The 20,299-nt window shown below is 41.0% G+C and overlaps 1 protein-coding gene across 4 annotated transcripts in view; it reads left to right on the forward strand.

The window, feature by feature from the left end:
• STXBP5 (syntaxin binding protein 5) overlaps window positions 1-20,299 on the forward strand; it is a 468,111-nt gene that overhangs the window by 400,671 nt on the left and 47,141 nt on the right. For 2 of the 4 annotated variants that reach the window (XM_072140931.1, XM_072140934.1), the window contains 2 exons: window positions 7,695-7,748; window positions 7,841-7,888. The exons of 1 other annotated variant lie outside the window; for it this stretch is intronic. In XM_072140931.1, the coding sequence (XP_071997032.1) occupies window positions 7,695-7,748; window positions 7,841-7,888 (102 nt within the window). The remainder of the gene's footprint in view (window positions 1-7,694; window positions 7,749-7,840; window positions 7,889-20,299) is intronic. One more of the 4 variants, XM_072140932.1, reaches the window with a different exon arrangement.

The following is a 20,299-nucleotide window of genomic DNA, read 5'->3' on the forward strand; positions in this document are numbered from 1 at the left end:
GGACCCAGCTGTTGAACAAGCGATGAAGTCATTTTATAATATGATTAAATAAATTAATAAAATAAAAGTCCCATAATCTCCCCAGTTACCCATAAAATGCACATAAAGTATTTAAAACACAAAAAAACGTGCATATCTGGTATCACCGCGTCCATATTAATATGTACAATAAATCTAAATCAATATTGAACCCGCTCAGTGAACGACATAAAAAAAACACAAACTTCCCTTAATATACAATTTTACATCACACACCATCACAAAAAATGTTCTAAAAAGTGATCAAAAAATATGCCCTCAACCAGATCTGACAACAGAAAAATACAGAAGTTATGATCCCTGAAAGTTTGTGGATAGTAAAAACAATGAGATTTTCTAAAATATTGGTTTTGCTCAGTAAAATTGAGCAAAAATAAGAAACTATATACATGAGGTATCACCGTAATCATGTGAACCAGAGAATAAAAATATAATATTGGTTTTACATTATGATCAGCGGGGGGAAAAAGTGCTAAAAATCCCAAATAAAAATGTATGATTTTGTGCCCCCCTTAAAATAGTTAATAAAATCTCATGAATAATCTAAAGACCCCCAAAATGAATTATTTTTTAAAAGTGTTTCTCACCCCGCAAATAATAAGCCTTATCAGTACCAAAAAATGTAAATTTTATAGCCTGTACATTGTGACTAGAGATGAGCGAGCACTAAAGTGCTCGGGTGCTCGTTATTCGAGACAAACTTTTCCCGATGCTCGAGTGCTCGTATCGAATAACGAACCCCATTGAAGTCAATGGGAGACTCGAGCATTTTTCAAGGGGACCAAGGGTCTGCACAGGGAAGCTTGGCCAAACACCTGGAAACCTCAGAAAAGGATGGAAACACCACGGAAATGGACAGGAAACAGCAGGGGCAGCATGCATGGATGCCTCTGAGGCTGCTTAATCGCACCATTATGCCAAAATTATGGGCAACAGCATGGCGATGACAGAGTGACCAAATGAGGCTGGATAGCATCTAAAACATCCAATAATTGACCCTGACACTATAGAAGATGGCATGCAGAGGCAGCAGCGGCAGGCTAGAGAGTGTCACGGCGACATACCCTAAATGGACTCAGGCTTCAAACCAATGGGTGGCAGAGAGGAACCAAAGGAGGTGAGCAAGAAGTGCTGAAATGATTTCCTATGTGAACAAAAGGTTGACGGTATATTTAGTCGATAACACAGCATGGTGGCGACATAGTGACCAAGTTCCATAACGTATCTGGTGAAACACCCGAAAAATTAGCCTGACACAGCTCGTTTGATAAGGGGACGACATGTGGAGGCAGCCATGGAGACGACTTCCATGATTAAGAGTGACAGTATGGGGCATCCATATTGCTTCTATGATTGAAACTTCAGGTCTCCAGCATGGCGGCGACAGATCCGCCGAGTTCCATTATGTATTTGGTGAAACACCCGAAAATTCTGCCTGACACAGCTCGTTTTAAAAGGGGATGGTGTGCTGTATATCCTCTCGCGCTCCAGCGTCTGGGGTATAGAGAGTTGAAAGTTGCGCATGGAGACATTGGTGGACGCTGTGGAGGATTGTGGAGGCAAAATGGACAGGAAACAGCAGGGGCAGTATGAATGGATGCCTCTGAGGCTGCCTAATCTTGGGATGGAGCTGGCGGTCCGCTGCCAGGCGAGCTTTCGCCTCTCCAAGCCCCTGTCTCTTGGCTCCTCCCCACCCAAAATGGGCCTGGGGGCCAGAAGCGTTTACTTTAAAAATTATAATTTTCAAAGCAGACTGGGTCGTTTTAATATTTCATCTAGGAATAATGGAATAGCATAGCGGTTCTATTTTTAATAGTTTTTTCGGAAATGGTTGCATGATTAAGAGCGACAGTATGGGGCATCGATATTGCGCTGCTATGATTGCAACTTCAGGTCTCCAGCATGGCGGCGACAGATGCGCCGAGTTCCATTATGTATCTGGTGAAACACCCGAAAATTCTGCCTGACACAGCTTGTTTGATAAGGGAAAGATGTATGGAGGCAGTAAAGTAGTAGTAGACTAAAGGTGCTGTAGTTAAATCTATGTTAGTTGGATCTTGGGATGGAGCTGGCGGTCCGCTGCTAGACGAGCTGTCGCCAATCCAAGCCCCTGTCTTTCGGCTCCTCCCCAAACAGCACTTCTAAGAACCTTTTGCATAAGATCAAGTGTAGTAGTGTTCTTATAAGTTTCGGTTATGGCGGCCGAGGGGAATGTAAACAGAAGCGCAAGAAGCGCTGAAATAATATCGGTAAATGATAAAAGTTTGCCAGTATATTTTGTGGATAACACAGCAGGGTGGCGACAAAGTTAACAAGTTTGATGTGGAAGCCATGAAAACAACCCAAAATTATGCCTGACACAGCTCGTTTGCTAAGGGGACGATGTATCGAGGCAGCTATATGGACGACTTTGGGAGGCAGCTATGGAGATGATGTGTGGAGGTAGCAATGGAGACAACGTGTGGAGGCAGCTATAAAGACGACATGTGGAGGCTCCTATGGAGACAATTAAATTTGGATAGTGCCTGTATGTGGCAGTCCAAAAAAGTACTATACCTAGGGCCAGTTGGCCCTGGCAAAAAATAGCCAGTTTCCTCTGCTTTAGTGTACAAAGAGGAGGAGAAGGAGGAAAATGAGGAGGAGGATTGCATACATTATTCAGGTTGAGCTTCTTTCACCTGGTGGAGAATGGAAATCCTGAGAAATCCAGGCTTTATTCATCTTGATAAGCGTCAGCCTGTCAGCGCTGTCAGTCGACAGGCGTGTACGCTTATCGGTGATGATGCCACCAGCTGCACTGAAAACCCGCTCAGACAACACGCTAGCGGCAGGGCAGGCAAGGACCTCCAAGGCGTACAGCGCCAGTTCGTGCCACATGTCCAGCTTTGAAACCCAGTAGTTGTAGGGAGCTGTGTGATCATTTAGGACGATGGTATGGTCAGCTACGTACTCCCTCACGGGATAGGCAGCCTAGCTTGCAATCTGCCACATGCTCCAGAGTCCCAACGCGCAAGAATTCACTCCCCTCACTGGCCTGACTGTCCATTTCCTCCTCCTCCAACTCCTCTTCTTCTGCCCGTACACACTGAACAGTGAAGGACTGAGCAATGCTCCCCTCTTCTGTCTCGCCAACATTCTCCTCCTCTTCCTCCTCATCCTCCTCCGCCATGCCCACGGATAGTAATTCGGAGGAGGGGGTGGGGGAGGGGTGGGAGAAGGAGGAGGCATAGTAGGCCTGAGAGACCTGGACCGAGGTAGGCCCCGCAATCCTCGGCGTCGGCAGTATATGAGCACTCGTCCACGTGTCCGTGGTCAGGTGGACCTTGTCAGAAACGGCGTTGGTCAGGGCACGGATGATGTTGTCTGACACGTGCTGGTGCAGGGCTGGGACAGCACATTGGGAAAAGTAGTGGCGGCTGGGGACCGAATACCAAGGGGCGGCCGCCGCCATGAGGTTGCGAAAGGCCTCGGCCTCTACCAGCCTATAGGGCAGCATCTCCAGGCTAAGCAGTTTGGAGATGTGGACGTTGAGGGCTTGGGCGTGTGGGTGGGTTGGTTGCACTGTACTTCCTCTTGCGCTCCAGCATCTGGGGTATGGAGAGCTGAACGCTGCGCATGGAGACATTGCTAGATGCTGTGGAGGATCGTGGAGGCAAAGGTGTTGTTTAGCATTCATATGCCTGCGCATACTGGTGGTGGTTAAGCTGTTAGTGGTGGAACCCGTGCTGATCCTGGTGTGGCACAGGTTGCACACCACAGTCCGTCTGTCATCCGGTGTTTCTTTAAAGAACCTCCAGACTTCCGAAAATCTAGCCCTCGCCACGGGAGCTTCACTACGTAAAACTTTTGGCGCTGATGCACCAGCTCTGACCCTGCCTCTTTGTCTGGCGCCACCACTGCCTCTTCTAACCTGTTCTCGTCGAGGACTCGCCTCCGTCTCAGAAGCACTGTGTTCACCCGGCCTCTCAACCCAGCTTGGGTCTGTCACCTCATCATCCTCGGATCCCTCAGTCTGCTCCCCCCTCGGACTTCCTGCCCTGACAGCAACTTCACCACTGTCTGACAACCGTGTCTCCTCATCGTCCGACACCTCTTTACACACTTCTTCCACTACGTCAACAATGTCATCATCACCCACAGACTGCGACCGGTGGAAAACCTGGGCATCGGAAAAGAGCTCAGCAGCAACCGGACAAGTAGTTTGTGACTCTGCGAAGGGTCCAGAAAACAGTTCCTCAGAGTATGCCGGTTCAAATGCCAAATTTTCCTGGGAGGGGGCAGATTGGGGGGAAGGAGGCTGAGGTGGAGGAGTGCTTATTTCGGTGACATGGGTGGACTGCTTGGAAGACTGACTGGTGGACAAATGGCTAGAAGCATTGTCCGCAATCCACGACATCACCTGTTCGCACTGTTCTGGCCTCAACATTGCTCTACCACGGGTCCCAGTAATTTGAGACCTTAACCTAGGGAGTGCAGCTCTGCGGCGTTCCCCTGCTCCCTCATCAGCAGGTGGTGTCTCACCCCGCCCAGGACCACGGCCTCTGACCCCTGCAGTAGTGTGACGCCCACGCCCTCGTCCTCTACCCCTAGCCCTCGGGTTCAACATTTTCAAAATTAAAATGTAAACTGTAAATTTTTTTTGTGGTTTTTTTTTTGTGTTTTTGTTTTTTTTTAAGAAAACGATTCTATCCTATTGCTATGGCTAGTTTCTAACCTACACTGACAGCACACAACAGGATTTTGTGCTGTGCCTGATGACTTTTAGTTTTGAAAAAAAACCTCGTCAGACTGTGCCTAATTCAATCAAACCCCTAATAAATTGTCCCACTTAGGTGTTTGAGATGGATATGTGTGCTACTAAGAGCTAAATAGAACGTTCGCAAGTCTCCCTGCAAATTCGTCACAATATGGTACTAGCTGCACTACTAGTGCCAGCAAGGCCAGCCACAAGCAAATCAACAAAATATATAATATATATATATAATGCTATTGTTGGCCTAAGAAAGCCGGTTGGGTTCTTGTATGCCTAGTTTCTAACCTACACTGGCAGCACACAACAGGATTTTAAGTCACTTTAAGTTTTGAAAAAATATAACGTTCGCAAGTCTCCCTGCAAATTCCTCACAATATGGTACGAGCTGCACTACTAGTGCCAGCAAGCCCAGCCACAAGCAAACACAAGCAAAAAAAAAAATAACACTATTCTAGCCCTAACAAGGGCTGTTGGGTTCTTGTAGACTCACTCCTGCCTAACAGTAAGCTAATATAACACCCTAGCAGGGGCCAGCCAACCACTGCTATCGACGTGTAAGGGTACCACGTCGCGCTGGGTGGAGTGCAGAGTCTCCTGGCTTGTGATTGGCTCGGTTTCTGGCCGCCAAAAATCAAAACGTTGGGAGATGCCATTTTCTCGAACTGGCGAAGTATTGGTCCGAGCAACGAGCAGTTACGAGTATGCTAATGCTCGAACGAGTGTGTTCGCTCATCTCTAATTGTGACAATACAAATCTTCTGTGAATGGCACTGCTTGCATCCTATGCCCGACCGTACGCTAATACAGAAGTTTACCACCTCATATGGGGTATCGCTACAATCGGGAGAAATTGGGCATCAAACTTTGCAGAGTGTGTCATCATTTTATTCATTATGAAACTGTCAGTTTTGTCCTAAATTAATATATTTTGCCCCAAAATTCTAAAGTTTCTAAATAGCAGGTTCATATTGTTTAAACCCATGTGAAACACTTAAAGGGTTAATAGACTTAATAGCAGTTGTTTTACATACGTTGAGGGGTGAAGTTTCTATAGTTGGGTAAGTTATGGGGTTTTACTATTATTTAAGCCTTTCAAAGTCACTTGGAAGCTGAGTTGTCCCTCAAAATGTGAGTTTTAGCGATTTTCATGAAAATGAGAAAAATTGCACCTAAAGTTCTGCACCTCATAACATCCTAGAAAAATGAGAGGACACATAAAATATCATCCCAACATAAAGTAGACATTCTGTAAATGTTAATTATCAAGCTTTTGGGGTAGTTTTATTTCCTCTCTGGAAAGAGGAACATTTTCAACTTTGAAAATAAAGACATTTTACACACTTTTGCCATTTTTTTTTTTTTCAGAACAAAACGCAAAACATTATCAGTTAAATTTTACATCTATCGTGAAGTACAATGTGTCACGGGTAAACAATCTCAAAATCACCTGGATATGTTAATGCGTTCCGAAGTTCTATCCAATTATCGTGATACATGTCAGATTTCAAAAATCGAGATGGGTCATTGAGCTGAAAACTATTGTCGTGATAAGGAGTTAAGAAGACGCAATGAAAAGAGAAAAAAACAAACAAATGTACAGTTGGTGCAATATCACACTACCTTATAAAAAATACATGTTTTTTTTAAATGAAGAAACACACAATTAGTTTTCTTTGTATGCTGAAGCATGATATCTTACCAGTTATATGGTGAGTGGACCTATCCACTTAGTCCAGGCAGGCTTTCTTTATGTAATGTAGTGCAAAGGGTTATCTTCAATCTTCATTCAAAGAAACAATAAATATTAAACAGCACAGAAAAATTTCCATGTTTATGAAAATATCTCTATGGCCATGTACATGGGGGAAAAAGTGCCTTGTACAAGGCATGAAAAAGTCGGAATTCCTCTTCTTGACACCATCATGTCACTTTTTGAAAAGTAGGTGGGCCTGGAAAGGCAGAATAAGGGATTAGTTAATAGCTAAAATCTACACCTGGATGGAAACAAAAATTCCAGCGTTTCACCGTCCTTTGGGAGAATAGTGCAACTTTGAACATGAGAACAGTTTGCACTGCTGTTTGGCCAGAAAGAAGGGCATCGTATATCACTGTAATACACATAGTCCCTTCCTCTGAACCTTGGTCAGACTGTAAAATCTATACAAATTCAGGGTCCTAATGCAGGATTATATGCTTTCAGACTGGGGAGTACAATATTAATCAAATTTAGTATCTATTATGGAGAACCCTTTTCTTTTGTGATGGACAATATTCCATGTTTTTTATAATAGTGGAAAGATCTATATTTTATGAATTGTAAAGAAAAAAAAGCTGAAAAAATATCCAGCATTTAATGGATGTCATCGTGAAATAGATTAGATTTTGGCTTAAAGGTGTATCCCCATGAAGACAAGATTCTTAAATATACTCAGAATAACAAAATAACACATTCTATAATTAACTGTTATTAACAAAAATACAGCATTTCACTGATATTATTCCAACCTGTCTCTATACTTCTTGGTGTTTTACAATTTTGGTTGTCCCTGGATATGACTGTAAATATTCTGGCTTTGGTCAGATTCTTCTCATGAATAGCTTCTCTTATCTGCACACTGCAGTGCTCTCTGCCTTCTGCCCCTCCTTCCTGCATTACAAGACCAGCTCAGATATGGGCACTTCCTGACGGCAAGCAGCAGTGTTCAGAGACTAACTCTACTAGCCAATCCAAGGCTTATGTTAATTGAGTATGCCATTGAAAATTGTAATTAACTATGTGCATGCAATGTTTAATTTACAGTTGTTACTAACCTTGCTTTTCTGTAACCACCATGGCGCCATTTTATGTTTAGCTTGATTCTGTGCTATATGTGTGCATTAAATTTTGTCTTCACTTGTATAGGTTCACCCACATCATCTGATGATGAACAGGCTATGAAATTATTTATAGAAAAGGGTACAGTATTTATGTTGATAATTACTTAGCTTTATTCAGTTTCAGACCTTCATATTAGACGCTGACATCTTGTATTGACATGTTATTTGCAGTGAAGAGCAAGGGCAGAAAGTTTTCCAGGGCGGTAGCCACTGATATAGGTAGGACAGACACAGTTCTCCTGTCATCCTATTGTTGTGTCTTGCTCTATAAGAAACTAACCACAAGGGGGTGGGTAAAAAAATCTCTTCTTTGATTGCTACACAATAATCACCTTGCTGCTTCTGTTTTGGGGTTCGTGGTCTCAATTAACAAAAATAAAATCACGGATGGGAAAATAATTCATTTTTACAGGGTAAATACTTCCTTGGGTAATTTTCTGGAAAATAGCAAGCTTCAAGAAATACAGCATATTACGACAACCAACATACACGGATACTAAGCTTAGCCCACAAGTGGCAACCTTTGCTATAAAAAATACAAATTCAATCAAATGAAGAAAAACACAATTAGTTGTATTTGTATGTTGAAGCATGCTATCTTACCAGTCACAGGGTGCACTTAGTCCGGATGCTGGCTTTCTTCATGTGTTGTAGTGCAACAGGTTATCTTCAATCTTTATTCACAAAAAAAGAAAAATTGAACAGCAACGAAAATTTTGATGTTCATGAGCTAACCTTAAAATGTCTGTCAATGTACACAGATCTTCAATCATCTGCTCTTAAAGAATTTGATTTGTTAAGTAATTATTCCTAACACAAACCCCATAGCAATACATGTCAGTTCAACAATTGTTCGCATTTTACGTTGGCAAAAGTCCTTCCTGTGGCCCAAGGTAAAGTATATAGCCAGAATCATAACCCTGTAGTCCTTCATGACAAGGTTTGGCAGATATTTAATAGTACAAATATATGACATAATGTTCATCTATAGGTCAGTGGAAACATTTATATTTAGCCGGTCTGTTATACAGTAGGTGAGTGACTATTTAATGAATATTTTCATGTACAGTCTTGATAAAGCTGTAGGGTACAGGTATTGCTAAATCAAAAAAAAGGATTTTTTTCCCTTTCAAATAGCCTCATGAAGGATGAAAATTCATAAGAGAAAGTCCAGGAAAAAGCAAAAAAAATAAATAAATCACTACTTACTTTTTCTCTTTTTACTGTTCTGTGGCTACTGACTGATGGCTATATAAGAGAAGTCACATTTCACACTGCTGCCAATAACAAGTCTCATTAGCAGCCATAGCTCCCATTATAGCTCCCAGTACAACATGTCACCTCTGCAGCCACTAATCAATAATTGACCATCTAAAAGACCAAGAGGAGATTGGAAATGCTGGAGAAAGGTATCTGGTTTATGTAAAAACTTCTACTACGATTAGCGGTGCTAGACTATCCTATAATTCATGCTTGTTACCTCTAGGGGTTGATGCAAGTGTCTCCAGCTTAATTCAGGTTTCCCGTAGTCCAGTAAAAAATTAGGTTTTAAATATATTTAAATTGGCCTGTGGCACTCAGGCTCACGTCACAATAGTGCCTAAACGCTCATATGATCTTTAATTATGTACGCCCCCTGGTTCATTAATATTCACCCTCTTTGTCCGCTCAGGTGATGTGAAATAATGTACATATTATGAAAACCTTATTTTCCTTGGACCATTAATAAATACACTTGCATCAACCCCTAGAGGTAACAAGCATCAATTATAGGATAGTATACTACCGCTAAACGCTCAAATGTCCTTTGATGTTATTCAATCATTTTCTAATTTGTGTGAAGATCTTTTGACAGTAGTGATCAAGGGAATTAAAGGTTGAGCGTGTTTGTCATACAATAAGGAAAAAAGTGAAACCCTTGCCTCATTGTGTCAAGCCTCACATACTGTCAAGCCAGAGTTTAGTAAATGCAAGCAGAGTCAGATATATGATTATGTTGTTAAAGTTCACCCAGGATCCTTACATCCAAAGGAAATTCTTAAATATGATATTGTAAACTTGATGGTATGTTATTGTTCACTGTTCATGTATTAAATCCTTATGGCATGTTCCTTTAAATCATGACATAATACATGGGATGTCTCTCCCCCCATGCTATGCCAGTGGAACATGGGTAAATGTACTTTTAATTTCTTTTTGTTTCTACTAATCGCTGCATTATTTGTTTGGAGTATGTTTTGACACCTCAGTCAACTCCTATTTGTTTCCTTAAACAGCTGCCACTCCACTGATTCCAAATTTAGCACAAAGAAGCCAGACAGTCTGGCTTCACCCATGTTACTGTAGAGATCCAAAAATATTAACATTTATTGCTCAGTTTGAGATTAATACAAAACATTCATCTATGCTGGAATCAGTAGATCAGTACTTGCAGCAACTAATAAAGAATGCAAAGTTGCTGGGGCTGGTGAAAAGGTGTTCATTAACATCTTGGCAACATGCAACATAGTCACGTCACAGTGTTGTTAAGGGTGTAAGAAGAGGACGAACGGGCTGATTCCTCTTCATACAAACCAGGTATTTGCTTTATTATGCTGGCACCAATCACAGGTGTTAACTGTTTAATTACTGGTGGTACAATCTAGTCTCACATGTCTGTTGTTCCAGTATTTCGTAACAAATAAAAATAATGGTTAAATAGGGTAGTACTGTACCCATATGATACAGTACGCCATATGAAAATGCTATTGGCATCGGAATAATAATCTTTATATAGCGCCACATTACATTAAAATTACATTAAAGTACAAACAGTCATATGGAACAGTAGGAGTAAGGTCCTTCTCACAAGAACTTAGTCTATGAGGATGAGGGGGTGACCGAAGAGGCATAAGAGCTTGTATAATGGTCTAGCCTTTCTTTATAAGGGAACAGTCAGAATATGGTAAAACAAATATTTTTTTTTTGTTGAACTAAATTTTTTTTAAAAATATATTAAAACAGCACAACCTTTAAAAATGTGGTATCTCCATGATCATAAAAAGCCAAACACTAAAGGGGATGTGTCATTTGAAGTGAAGAGTAAAAATAGAGAGAAAAACAAAATGGCACTTTTTTCAGCAATTTAACCCCATTTTTTTCAATTTCACAGTACATTGCATCGGATATTAAATACTGCCAGTAGAACATACAATTTGTTAAGCAGAATGCAAGCCTTCATTCAAAGACAAAGCTTTTGAAAGTAAAATAAAAAACTGAATCTCTGAAAGGGCATTGGTTAAAGGGGTCAAAGAGGTTAAAAAGTTGCACAGGTTGTGTGTTCAAAAATAACCCGTGTCCACAAAGTTTAAATGTATTATAACAGTAAACCCAAGTTGATCAAAGTGAAGGTAAAAACCCTTTTTCCTACTGCCAGTTGGATCCATGGATCTACATCCCTATATTTTGTGTTTTATAGGGAATATATACACTCACCGGCCACTTTATTAGGTACACCTGTCCAACTGCTCGTTAACACTTAATTTCTAATCAGCCAATCACATGGCGGCAACTCAGTGCATTTAGGCATGTAGACATGGTCAAGATAATCTCCTGCAGTTCAAACAGAGCATCAGTATGGGGAAGAAAGGTGATTTGAGTGCCTTTGAACGTGGCATGGTTGTTGGTGCCAGAAGGGCTGGTCTGAGTATTTCAGAAACTGCTGATCTACTGGGATTTTCACGCACAACCATCTCTAGGGTTTACAGAGAATGGTCCGAAAAAGAAAAAACATCCAGTGAGCGGCAGTTCTGTGGGCGGAAATGCCTTGTTGATGCCAGAGGTCAGAGGAGAATGGGCAGACTATGCCACGAAGAATTGAGGCCGTTCTGAAGGCAAAAGGGGGTCCAACCCGTTACTAGCATGGTGTACCTAATAAAGTGGCCGGTGAGTGTATATAAGCCTTTACTTTTTGATCTATTTTCATAATCTTCCACTCTGCATATTAATTTGGTTGCTCTTCTTTTTCTAATGTCATCTAATGTTTATGGTCTAGTGCACTGTAACTAGACTGCATACACAAGATGCACACCTAGCAGTGTGTTCTAGTTATGTTATATACAAATTTATATTTTACAAACTCCAAAAGCCACATCTTTCCTTAAACAGTGTTAGCTTTTAATGCAGCAGACTGACACTGCATACTTAATTTTACATTATTATCAGAAATTGCTTCCCCTTCTGCATTGTAGCCTCACGTAATAGTGGTCCATTTAAGGTATAAGTATTGGGTTTTTTTATTACCCAAAATAACCTTAAAACTTTTCAGCATTCAACCAGACCGTGTGTCATATCTGTTAAGAAATTGAAATTTTTAAATAAATGAGACCCAGCACAAGCACTTCCTGTGGACACAGTATATAATTTATTCAAATATATTATTAAATATTTCAATTATGAATATAAAAAAACTATATAAAAATATAATATGCATACAATGTGATGTGAATAAACAATGCTGAATAATTTCCTTACAATGGTATACCTCAATAGTGTTTTATATAGAGACCCCGTATAAAGTGCTGTAGCAATATAAACAATGTTAAGTGTATAACGATTTCCTCCCAATGGCATACCTCAACACCATTATATGCAATGACCAGGGGCCCCCACCACTCTGCGCTAAAAGGGGGCCCCCACCAAATGTGGGCGATTCGCATAACCTAAAACCAGGCTGGGATTTCATGAGCCTCTAAGTAGACAGACGGTCTATACGTGTGAAGTGGGCCGGGCCCTGGCCTGTAGTACACAAATTGTACTACTGTAGTAAAAAGTCACAAGTAAACATTGCATGGAATTAGTCAACTTGAGTTTTTCATAACACCAAAAAGATGTACTCCAGAGTGATATTAGATAGTTTGCCGCATGGTTTATAGTACATAGAGTATATATTAAAGTCAATATAGATGTACAAATAAAGGATACACCTCTTCTTATGTCACAGACTTTCACCAATTATAAACCTCGCTTACTTCCTCCTGTTACAACTGAAATGGTGTAAGCTCTATATTAGGAACCAGGAGATAATGTTGTTTCTTATTATTTCTTGTGAGTATGCACATGGATATCACAGCCCAGACTCGACACTTACACCTGGGATCGGAAAAATTCTGATCCCGGGAGTTTAACCCCTTACACGCCGCGGTCAAGCATGTAAGTGTCCCCACCATGGATCAGACAAACAACCCCCCCTACCCCCGCGCGCGCGCCCCGATGCTGCCGGCTCTCCTTCATGCCTGGTTCCGTCTCCTTGCAGGACCCGGCTGTATGTAACTGAGCAAATTTCCTATCCGAGCTGCTAAATAGTATCCCTTGAAGAATGGTAAGCCAAGGCCTCCTTCTTCAATTGATTTGTATAGGTAGCACATCTTTATTCTAACCCTCTTTCTCCCCCATAGCAAATCATTCAGAATTTTTTCCAGCAACTTAAAAAAGCCTTCATCTATCCAGATAGGGCAAGCCATTAGGGTAAATAAAACTTTAGGAAGTAGGACCATTTTAATTAAGCCAATCTTATCGGCTCTCGTCAAGGGCAGTTTGCCCCACGTTGTTACCTTACCTCTTACTTCTTGTATCAGGGGTCTCAAATTCATATTATCAAAATCACCTATTTTTTTTGATACCACTGTACCAAGATATGTAAACTGATCAACACAACGAGATTCATTCCTACTCAAAAAAAACTCTTGCACTTCGGGGCATAGTGGCATCAATATTGATTTTTGCCGGTTTATATCCAGTCCGGAAAACCTCCCAAATTCCCTAACCAGATCAAATACTCTTGGGACTCGTCGGCATATAGGCAGATTTTATCGCTTATACCACAGCACCCACCGCCCAAAATCTCGGGGTCTTCCCTAATCATCATAGCCAGTGGCTCTATATATAGTGCAAATAGAAGTGGGGATATGGGACAGCCTTGTCGAGTGCCCCTAGTCAATAAAAAGGATTTGGAAAGGATATCTCCCGTTTTAATTCTTGCTACCGGGCAGTTATACATGCTTTTTACAAAGCTGATGAATTTATTCCCTATACCAAATCTAGCCAAAACTTCCCATAAAAACCCCCACTCCACCCTGTCAAATGCTTTAACGGCATCCAATGACAGGATGGAGCGGTGGCCGCCCTGTCCCAATTCTATCGCTGAAAATATCCTCAGCATGCAATCACTTATTTTCCTATCTGGGATAAACCCTTTCTGATCCGCATGTACAATATCTTTGACAACTTTTTGCAGCCTCAGCGCTAGAGCCTTGGCAAGGATTTTGATATCGGTATTAAGTAGGGATATTGGCCGATATGATCCCACTTCCAACAAATCCTTTCCTTTTTTTGGGATCAGGGTAATAATAGCTTCCCCCATAGTTTTTGAGACTGATCCTAATTCAAACCCAACTCTAAATGTTTCTAGTAAGCATGGGAGAATCTCTTTTCTATACTTTTTATAGAAACTAAAAGGGAGTCCATCCGAACCCGGAGTGGAGTCCCTAGTACACTGATTTAGTGCCTCCGAGATTTCCTCTAATGTTAACTCCGAGTCTAGGTATTCTTTTTGGGCTTGGGATATAGTAGGAAACGTAACTTTCCCTAGAAACGCATCAATTTCCGTCTTCTACATGTTAACCTGTGAGCTATATAAGTTGGAATAGAATCTACCAAATTCCTGTGCAATCTGTCCCGGAGCCCTCTGTATATTTCCCTCCTCATCCCTGATCGCAGAGATAGCCTTACTATTTGCCCTAGAGGTTTGAACCAAATTCGATAGTAATTTCCCGGGCTTACCCCCTTCCAAGAAATATTTTTGGCCCTGGAAAAAGACTTTGTGCTGTGCCTTCTGTTTTAAAAATTCCAGAAACCTAGCCCTGGCTTCATTAACCTTCTGTCTATTTTCTTCAACCGGGGCAGAAATAAAGGCTCTCTCTAGACTCTTCAGCTTTTCTTTCAATTCCCTTTCCTTGGCCCCAAATCTATTTCTGGCATATATGATATTCTTGCTATATATTCCACGGATAAAAGCCTTGAGGGAGTCCCAGACCCATCTACTATCGTTGCCTCTGCTATTTCTAGACCAGAATTCAATGATAATTGTTTCCATATTAATCTGAGATTCAAGGATCGAGATCCAATATGGGTTGAGCCTAAACAGTCGCTCTGTCCTCCCCTCATGTTTTTTAACCATGACCATAACTGGACCGTGATCGGATATGGAGTGAGCTTCATATTTCATTTTATGAATCATGCTAAAAAAAGAGGGATTCGCTAGACATAAGTCGATACGGGATAGCGTTCCATACGAACGGCTCACACAGGAAAAAGCTCTCCGGTTGCCGTACAATTTACGCCACACATCAACCCAATCTAACTCATCACAGAGACGTGCCAAGGGCTCACTCTTCCCCTGTCCTGGAGAGGGACTACCATTTATCGACAATCTGTCAAGATGGTTATCCATAGTGGAGTTGAAGTCACCCATAATCATAAGGGCACAGTTGTCTTTATGTTCCAAAATGAGGAGCAATTCATGTAAAACCTTAAAATTAAAAGGAGGAGGATTGTATATAAACGCTAGAATCACTATAGATCCATATAGTTTCCCGTAAAGGAAAATATATCTCCCCTCCTTATCAACTTTTTGCTGACTTATAACAAAGTCTAAATCTGCGTGTACCAACACTGTGACCCCTCTAGAGTAGATGTTACCGAAGGAATGAATTTGTTTAGTGGCCCATTTTTTCCTGAATCTGTATACATATTTTTCAGTTAAATGGGTTTCCAACAAGCAAACAATAGCTGGCAGATGTTTGTTCACAATGTCGAATACTTGGCTTCTCTTGATCTTATCACTCGCCCCTCGAATATTCCATGTTAATATTCTAATGGTGTCCACCATTCAGAAACATAAAAACAGAAAGAAAAAAAAAAAAAAGAGAGAGACCCCTTCCCTGCTGGGGAACCCCCACCCCTCCCCCCAGCCCCCCATCTCCCACATGACCCGTCTTATTTCTTCTCAACAGGTCCCCAATACCTTAGTGTCGCCCTCCCACACCCCTCCTGCCCTTCCCACCTCCAGGTTTTACACATATAAATATCGCAGAATGCGGGAACTCCCCTAAGTGCCTAAACTCGGATACCCTGTTTATCTAGCCACCCGGAGGCCTCTTCTGGGTCCGTAAAAAACCATGTTCGTTCCTTAAATACAACTCGTAATTTTGATGGAAATAACAACGAATATTGAATCCCAGCTTCTGCCATTCTTTTCTTTACTCCTTTAAAGCTAGCCCTAGCTCTTTGCGTATCCCTGGAGAAGTCGGGGTATATTGAAATTTTCTCACCATTATAAGTTATTCCTGCCTTTTCTCTACATTTCCTCAAGATAGTGTCTCGATCTTGTGAGCTAATCAATTTGACCAAAATCGCTCTCGGGAGACTCCCAGGCGCAGGTTTTTTTGATGGAACCCGATGTGCTCTCTCTACCCCAAACACTGCAGAAAAAACCTCCACCTCAAAAGTATCTACTAACCATTTTTCCATCTTCTTAGATAGGTCTCTGGGTTCATCTCCCTCCGGAAAACCTACAATTCTAACATTGGCTCTCCTTGATCTATCCTCCATATCCGTAATTTTTTGTTGTAACCCTGCATTCTCTTCTTTGATCTTTACAATGTCTGTCCTAAGGTCCTGCACTTGTGACTCCAGTTTCTTACAGCTTTTTGACATTTCATTATTCTTATCCCTTATTTTATTCATTTCTTCCCTAATGAGTTTGATGTCAGAGTTCAAGCTACTGATCTGTTCATTTACGTTGTCAATTGCCACCTTAGATTCCTCAACCGAACTTTTGGTCTCTTTGACAGCTGTCAATATTTCAGTGAGGAGCAGGTTCAGTTCTTGGGGGAGATCTTCCCTATGCAGTGTCTCAAGTCTAAGGTTCCCCTCCCTCCCTTGATCTTTAACTGCCTCTTTAGCGCTCATTTTGATTTTTGGGGGTGGAGTTTTCCATATTTTATCCAAACCCCCTCCAGATTTTCTCACGCTTTTGGGGGGCATTTTCCCTCCTACTAAGCTGTCCCCTGCTAACTAAGGTGACAGAAAGGAAATACGAGCCTGCAGGTCGGACTAAAGAAGCACAATAATCGGAGAGAAACAATAATATTAGCCCGCAGTCCCAACTGATCTCTTTATCCACTATCTATAAAAGTAGATATAATATTAGCAGTGCATATTGGACCACCCCTATAGCAAGCGGTTTTTTCTTTCCAATGCTCTAATTCGGACTACCTTGGCGAATTGATAATCAATCTAGTACACTGTGCAAACCAATATCTATCATCACAGTTAAGCAGTCCTAGTAATAATCGATAGTGGCTAAAACGGTGTGGTCAGTCCTTCTATAGCGGAGTGACTCAAGAATTGAATATTTACTCCACAGTCATAATCAACACCCTTCGATTACGTATAGCTCAGGCAACAACTTTGGGGTTCGATGTTAGTTCGCCACCATCTCACGCGCCCTTAATAGACATTGGCAACAAACATGTGGCAACAAACATATCAATCGTAACATTTCCTTATTCTTCTTCTCCTTCCATCCTTAGTTTTCCCCTTTAAACCAGGTATCGGACATCCAAACAAGGGGCAGCTCCGGGATGTATGCATTAATCAACTGTTAGTCCATTAAAGCAGCCACACGCTGGCATATGTGTTAGTCCATTATTAGTCCATTAGAACCGCCAGTAGCTAGCATGCATATATTTCAACGGAGTTAGTGCCGTGCTAATAAGCAATATTTAGATAATCTGTTAGTTATCTGCTAATTCATTAGCCATAAACCTGCGAGCCGTGTCCAAAAAATCACACATACACATTGTTAGCATGGGAAAAGCAATTAGGCAGAGCCGTGCTTGGCCAAAAAAAAGAAAAAAAAAAAAAAATCCACTGTTAGTCCTTTAAAGCAGCCACAGGCTAGCGTGTGTGTTAGTCCAATATTAGTCCATTAAAACAGCCAGCAGCTAGCATGCATATATTTCAACGGAGTTAGTGCAGTGCTGGTAAACAATATTAGATATTCTGTTGGTTATCTGCTAGTCATTAACCATCAAACTGCCAGCCGTGTCCAGAAAATCACACATACACGTTATTGGCGTAGAAAAAGCAGTTAGGCAGAACCGTGCATGGCAAAAAGAGGAAAAAAAGTTAGAGGGGATCTCACCAAGTGCTTCACTCGTCAGGTCTATGCTGCTGTCCTTTTCCAGGTGCCAACAGTCTGTCCTTCCCTGACACATCCTCCACCAAACTCCTGGTGGCATTTACATGCTTGCAACCAATGAATCTTGCCACCGACAGCTTAGCCTCTCGTCCCTCCGTTCACTTGTGTTCACGTGCGTTGCCCTGAAGCAGACCTCCAGGAAGTCCCAGCGTTGAACACGGCTGTAGCAACAAGGAAGCCGCCGGACCTCTCTCGTGCAGCAGCCTCAGTCCATAGGATTGGTCCCCAGTTCCAGATCTCCGTCAGCCACCTGCATGGAGGGCTATTATCAGCGATCCACGCCAAACCGACGGGGTAGGAGCCTGGAGTAAGGAGCCGAGAACGGGCACCACAGGGAGAACGCCGCGGGAGTTACATGCCGGGAGGTGAGAGACAGGAAGGGGCGGGAGGCGCGGCCCTGACGAAAACCTCACGTCATGCCGTCACACACCAGAAATCTCTCTCCCCCTTGAAATAGTTAATAAAATCTCATGAATAAGCTGTAGACTTCCAAAATGAATTATCTATACATTGTATGTCAATCTGTAAATAATAAGCCCTCATATGTTCACATTAACAAAAAAAATAAAAATTTATAGCTTGTACAATGTGACAATACAAATCTGCTGTGAATAGCACTGCTTTGATCCTATGCTCAGCTGTGCCGCCCATACAGCATTTTACCATCAAATATGGGGTATCGGTACACTCGGGAGAAATTGGGCATCAAACGTTGCAGAACGTTTCCTCATTTAATTTATTACGAAACTGTCAGTTTTGGCCTAAATTAATGTATTTTCCCAAAAAATTTTAAAGTTTCTAAATCGCAGGTTCATAATTGTTTAACCCCTTAACGCTGAAGCCACTATTCACCTTCCTGACACGGCCCATTTTTTCAAATCTGCCCTGTGTCACTATAAGTGGTTATAACTTTGGAACGCTTTAACATATCCAACTGATTTTGAAATTGTTTTCTCATGACACATTGTACTTCATGTTAGTTACAAAATTTTGGTGGTATGTTTTGCATTTATTTATGAAAAAATCTGATATTTGGGGAAAATTTTGAAAAATTTTCAATTTTCGAAATTCAAAATGTTCTACTTTTTCCACACGAGTCATAACACCAGAAAACGTAATAACTAACATTCACCAAATGTCTACTTTATACCTCTGTGGTTTTTTATACATACTATCATTTTTGTAAGCTGTTATGGGGCTTTTCACATTTTCATAAAAAAAGCAAAATCCTGCTATTAAGGGACCCTCTCAGGTTTGAAGTCACTTTGAGAGGCCTAAATAAAAAATTACCATAAATTACCCCATTATAGAAACAACTTTTATGAAGTTTGTTAACCCTTTAATTGGTTTACAGGGGTTAAAACAAAATCGGATGCAATTTTGAAATTTTTTTTTTTTTTTTACTAAATGAATGTGTTTTTCATAAAATGTACAAATTCTCAGTGGATAAAATACCAAAACGCTCCACAAAATTTAATACCCAATCTCTCCCATGTATATTAATACCCCATATGTGGTGGTAACCTGCTGTATGGGCAAACGCCAGGGCATCGAAGGGAAGCTGCGCCATTCAGAGCAGATTATGCATTGTCACTTTATAATGGCTATACAATCTTTATTTTTTTTGGCAATTTGGACATATAAGGGCTTATTTTTTTGCGACATGAGATGCACTTTACAAATACTTCATTTTAGTGGGTCTGTAGCTTTTTGTTGAGATTTTATTAACTCTTTAATGTATGGAGGAAAAGAAAATTGTCAATTTTGGGTTCTTTTTTTTGTATATTTTGGGGGTCGTACACCGTACACTAAAAATACTATAATATTTTTATTCTCCAGATCACTACGATTACGGTGATACCTCATTTATGTAGTTTTTTATATATTTTACAGGAAAAAAACGAATATAAAGAAAATCTCATTTGTTTTTGCATCGCCATCTTTTCGGAGATATATACCTTTAATATTTTTTGGTTGACAGTGCTAGTTTAGGGCTTATTTTTTACGTGTTGAGTTGTCCTTTTCAGTGGTACCATTTTGGTGCACATAACTTTTTTTTGATCACTTTCTAGAACATTTTTGTGAAGGGATTTTATGAAAATGTAAATTTTTGGCGAGTTTTTCGCGTTTTGTTTTTACGGCGTTCACCGTATGGGTCGAATAATGTTTTTGACTTATTGTACAGATTGTTACGGACGCGGCGATACTAAATATGTGGGGTATTTTGGTGATTTTCAGGTTTTTTCACTTTATTAGATGTGCATAAGGAATGTTTGTGTTTAGGGGACTTAAATTTATTATTCAAAAGTGTGTTGAATTAGTGTTTT

Source organism: Engystomops pustulosus, chromosome 3 (assembly GCF_040894005.1).
Source record: "Engystomops pustulosus chromosome 3, aEngPut4.maternal, whole genome shotgun sequence".
Classification (NCBI taxonomy): domain Eukaryota; kingdom Metazoa; phylum Chordata; class Amphibia; order Anura; family Leptodactylidae; genus Engystomops; species Engystomops pustulosus.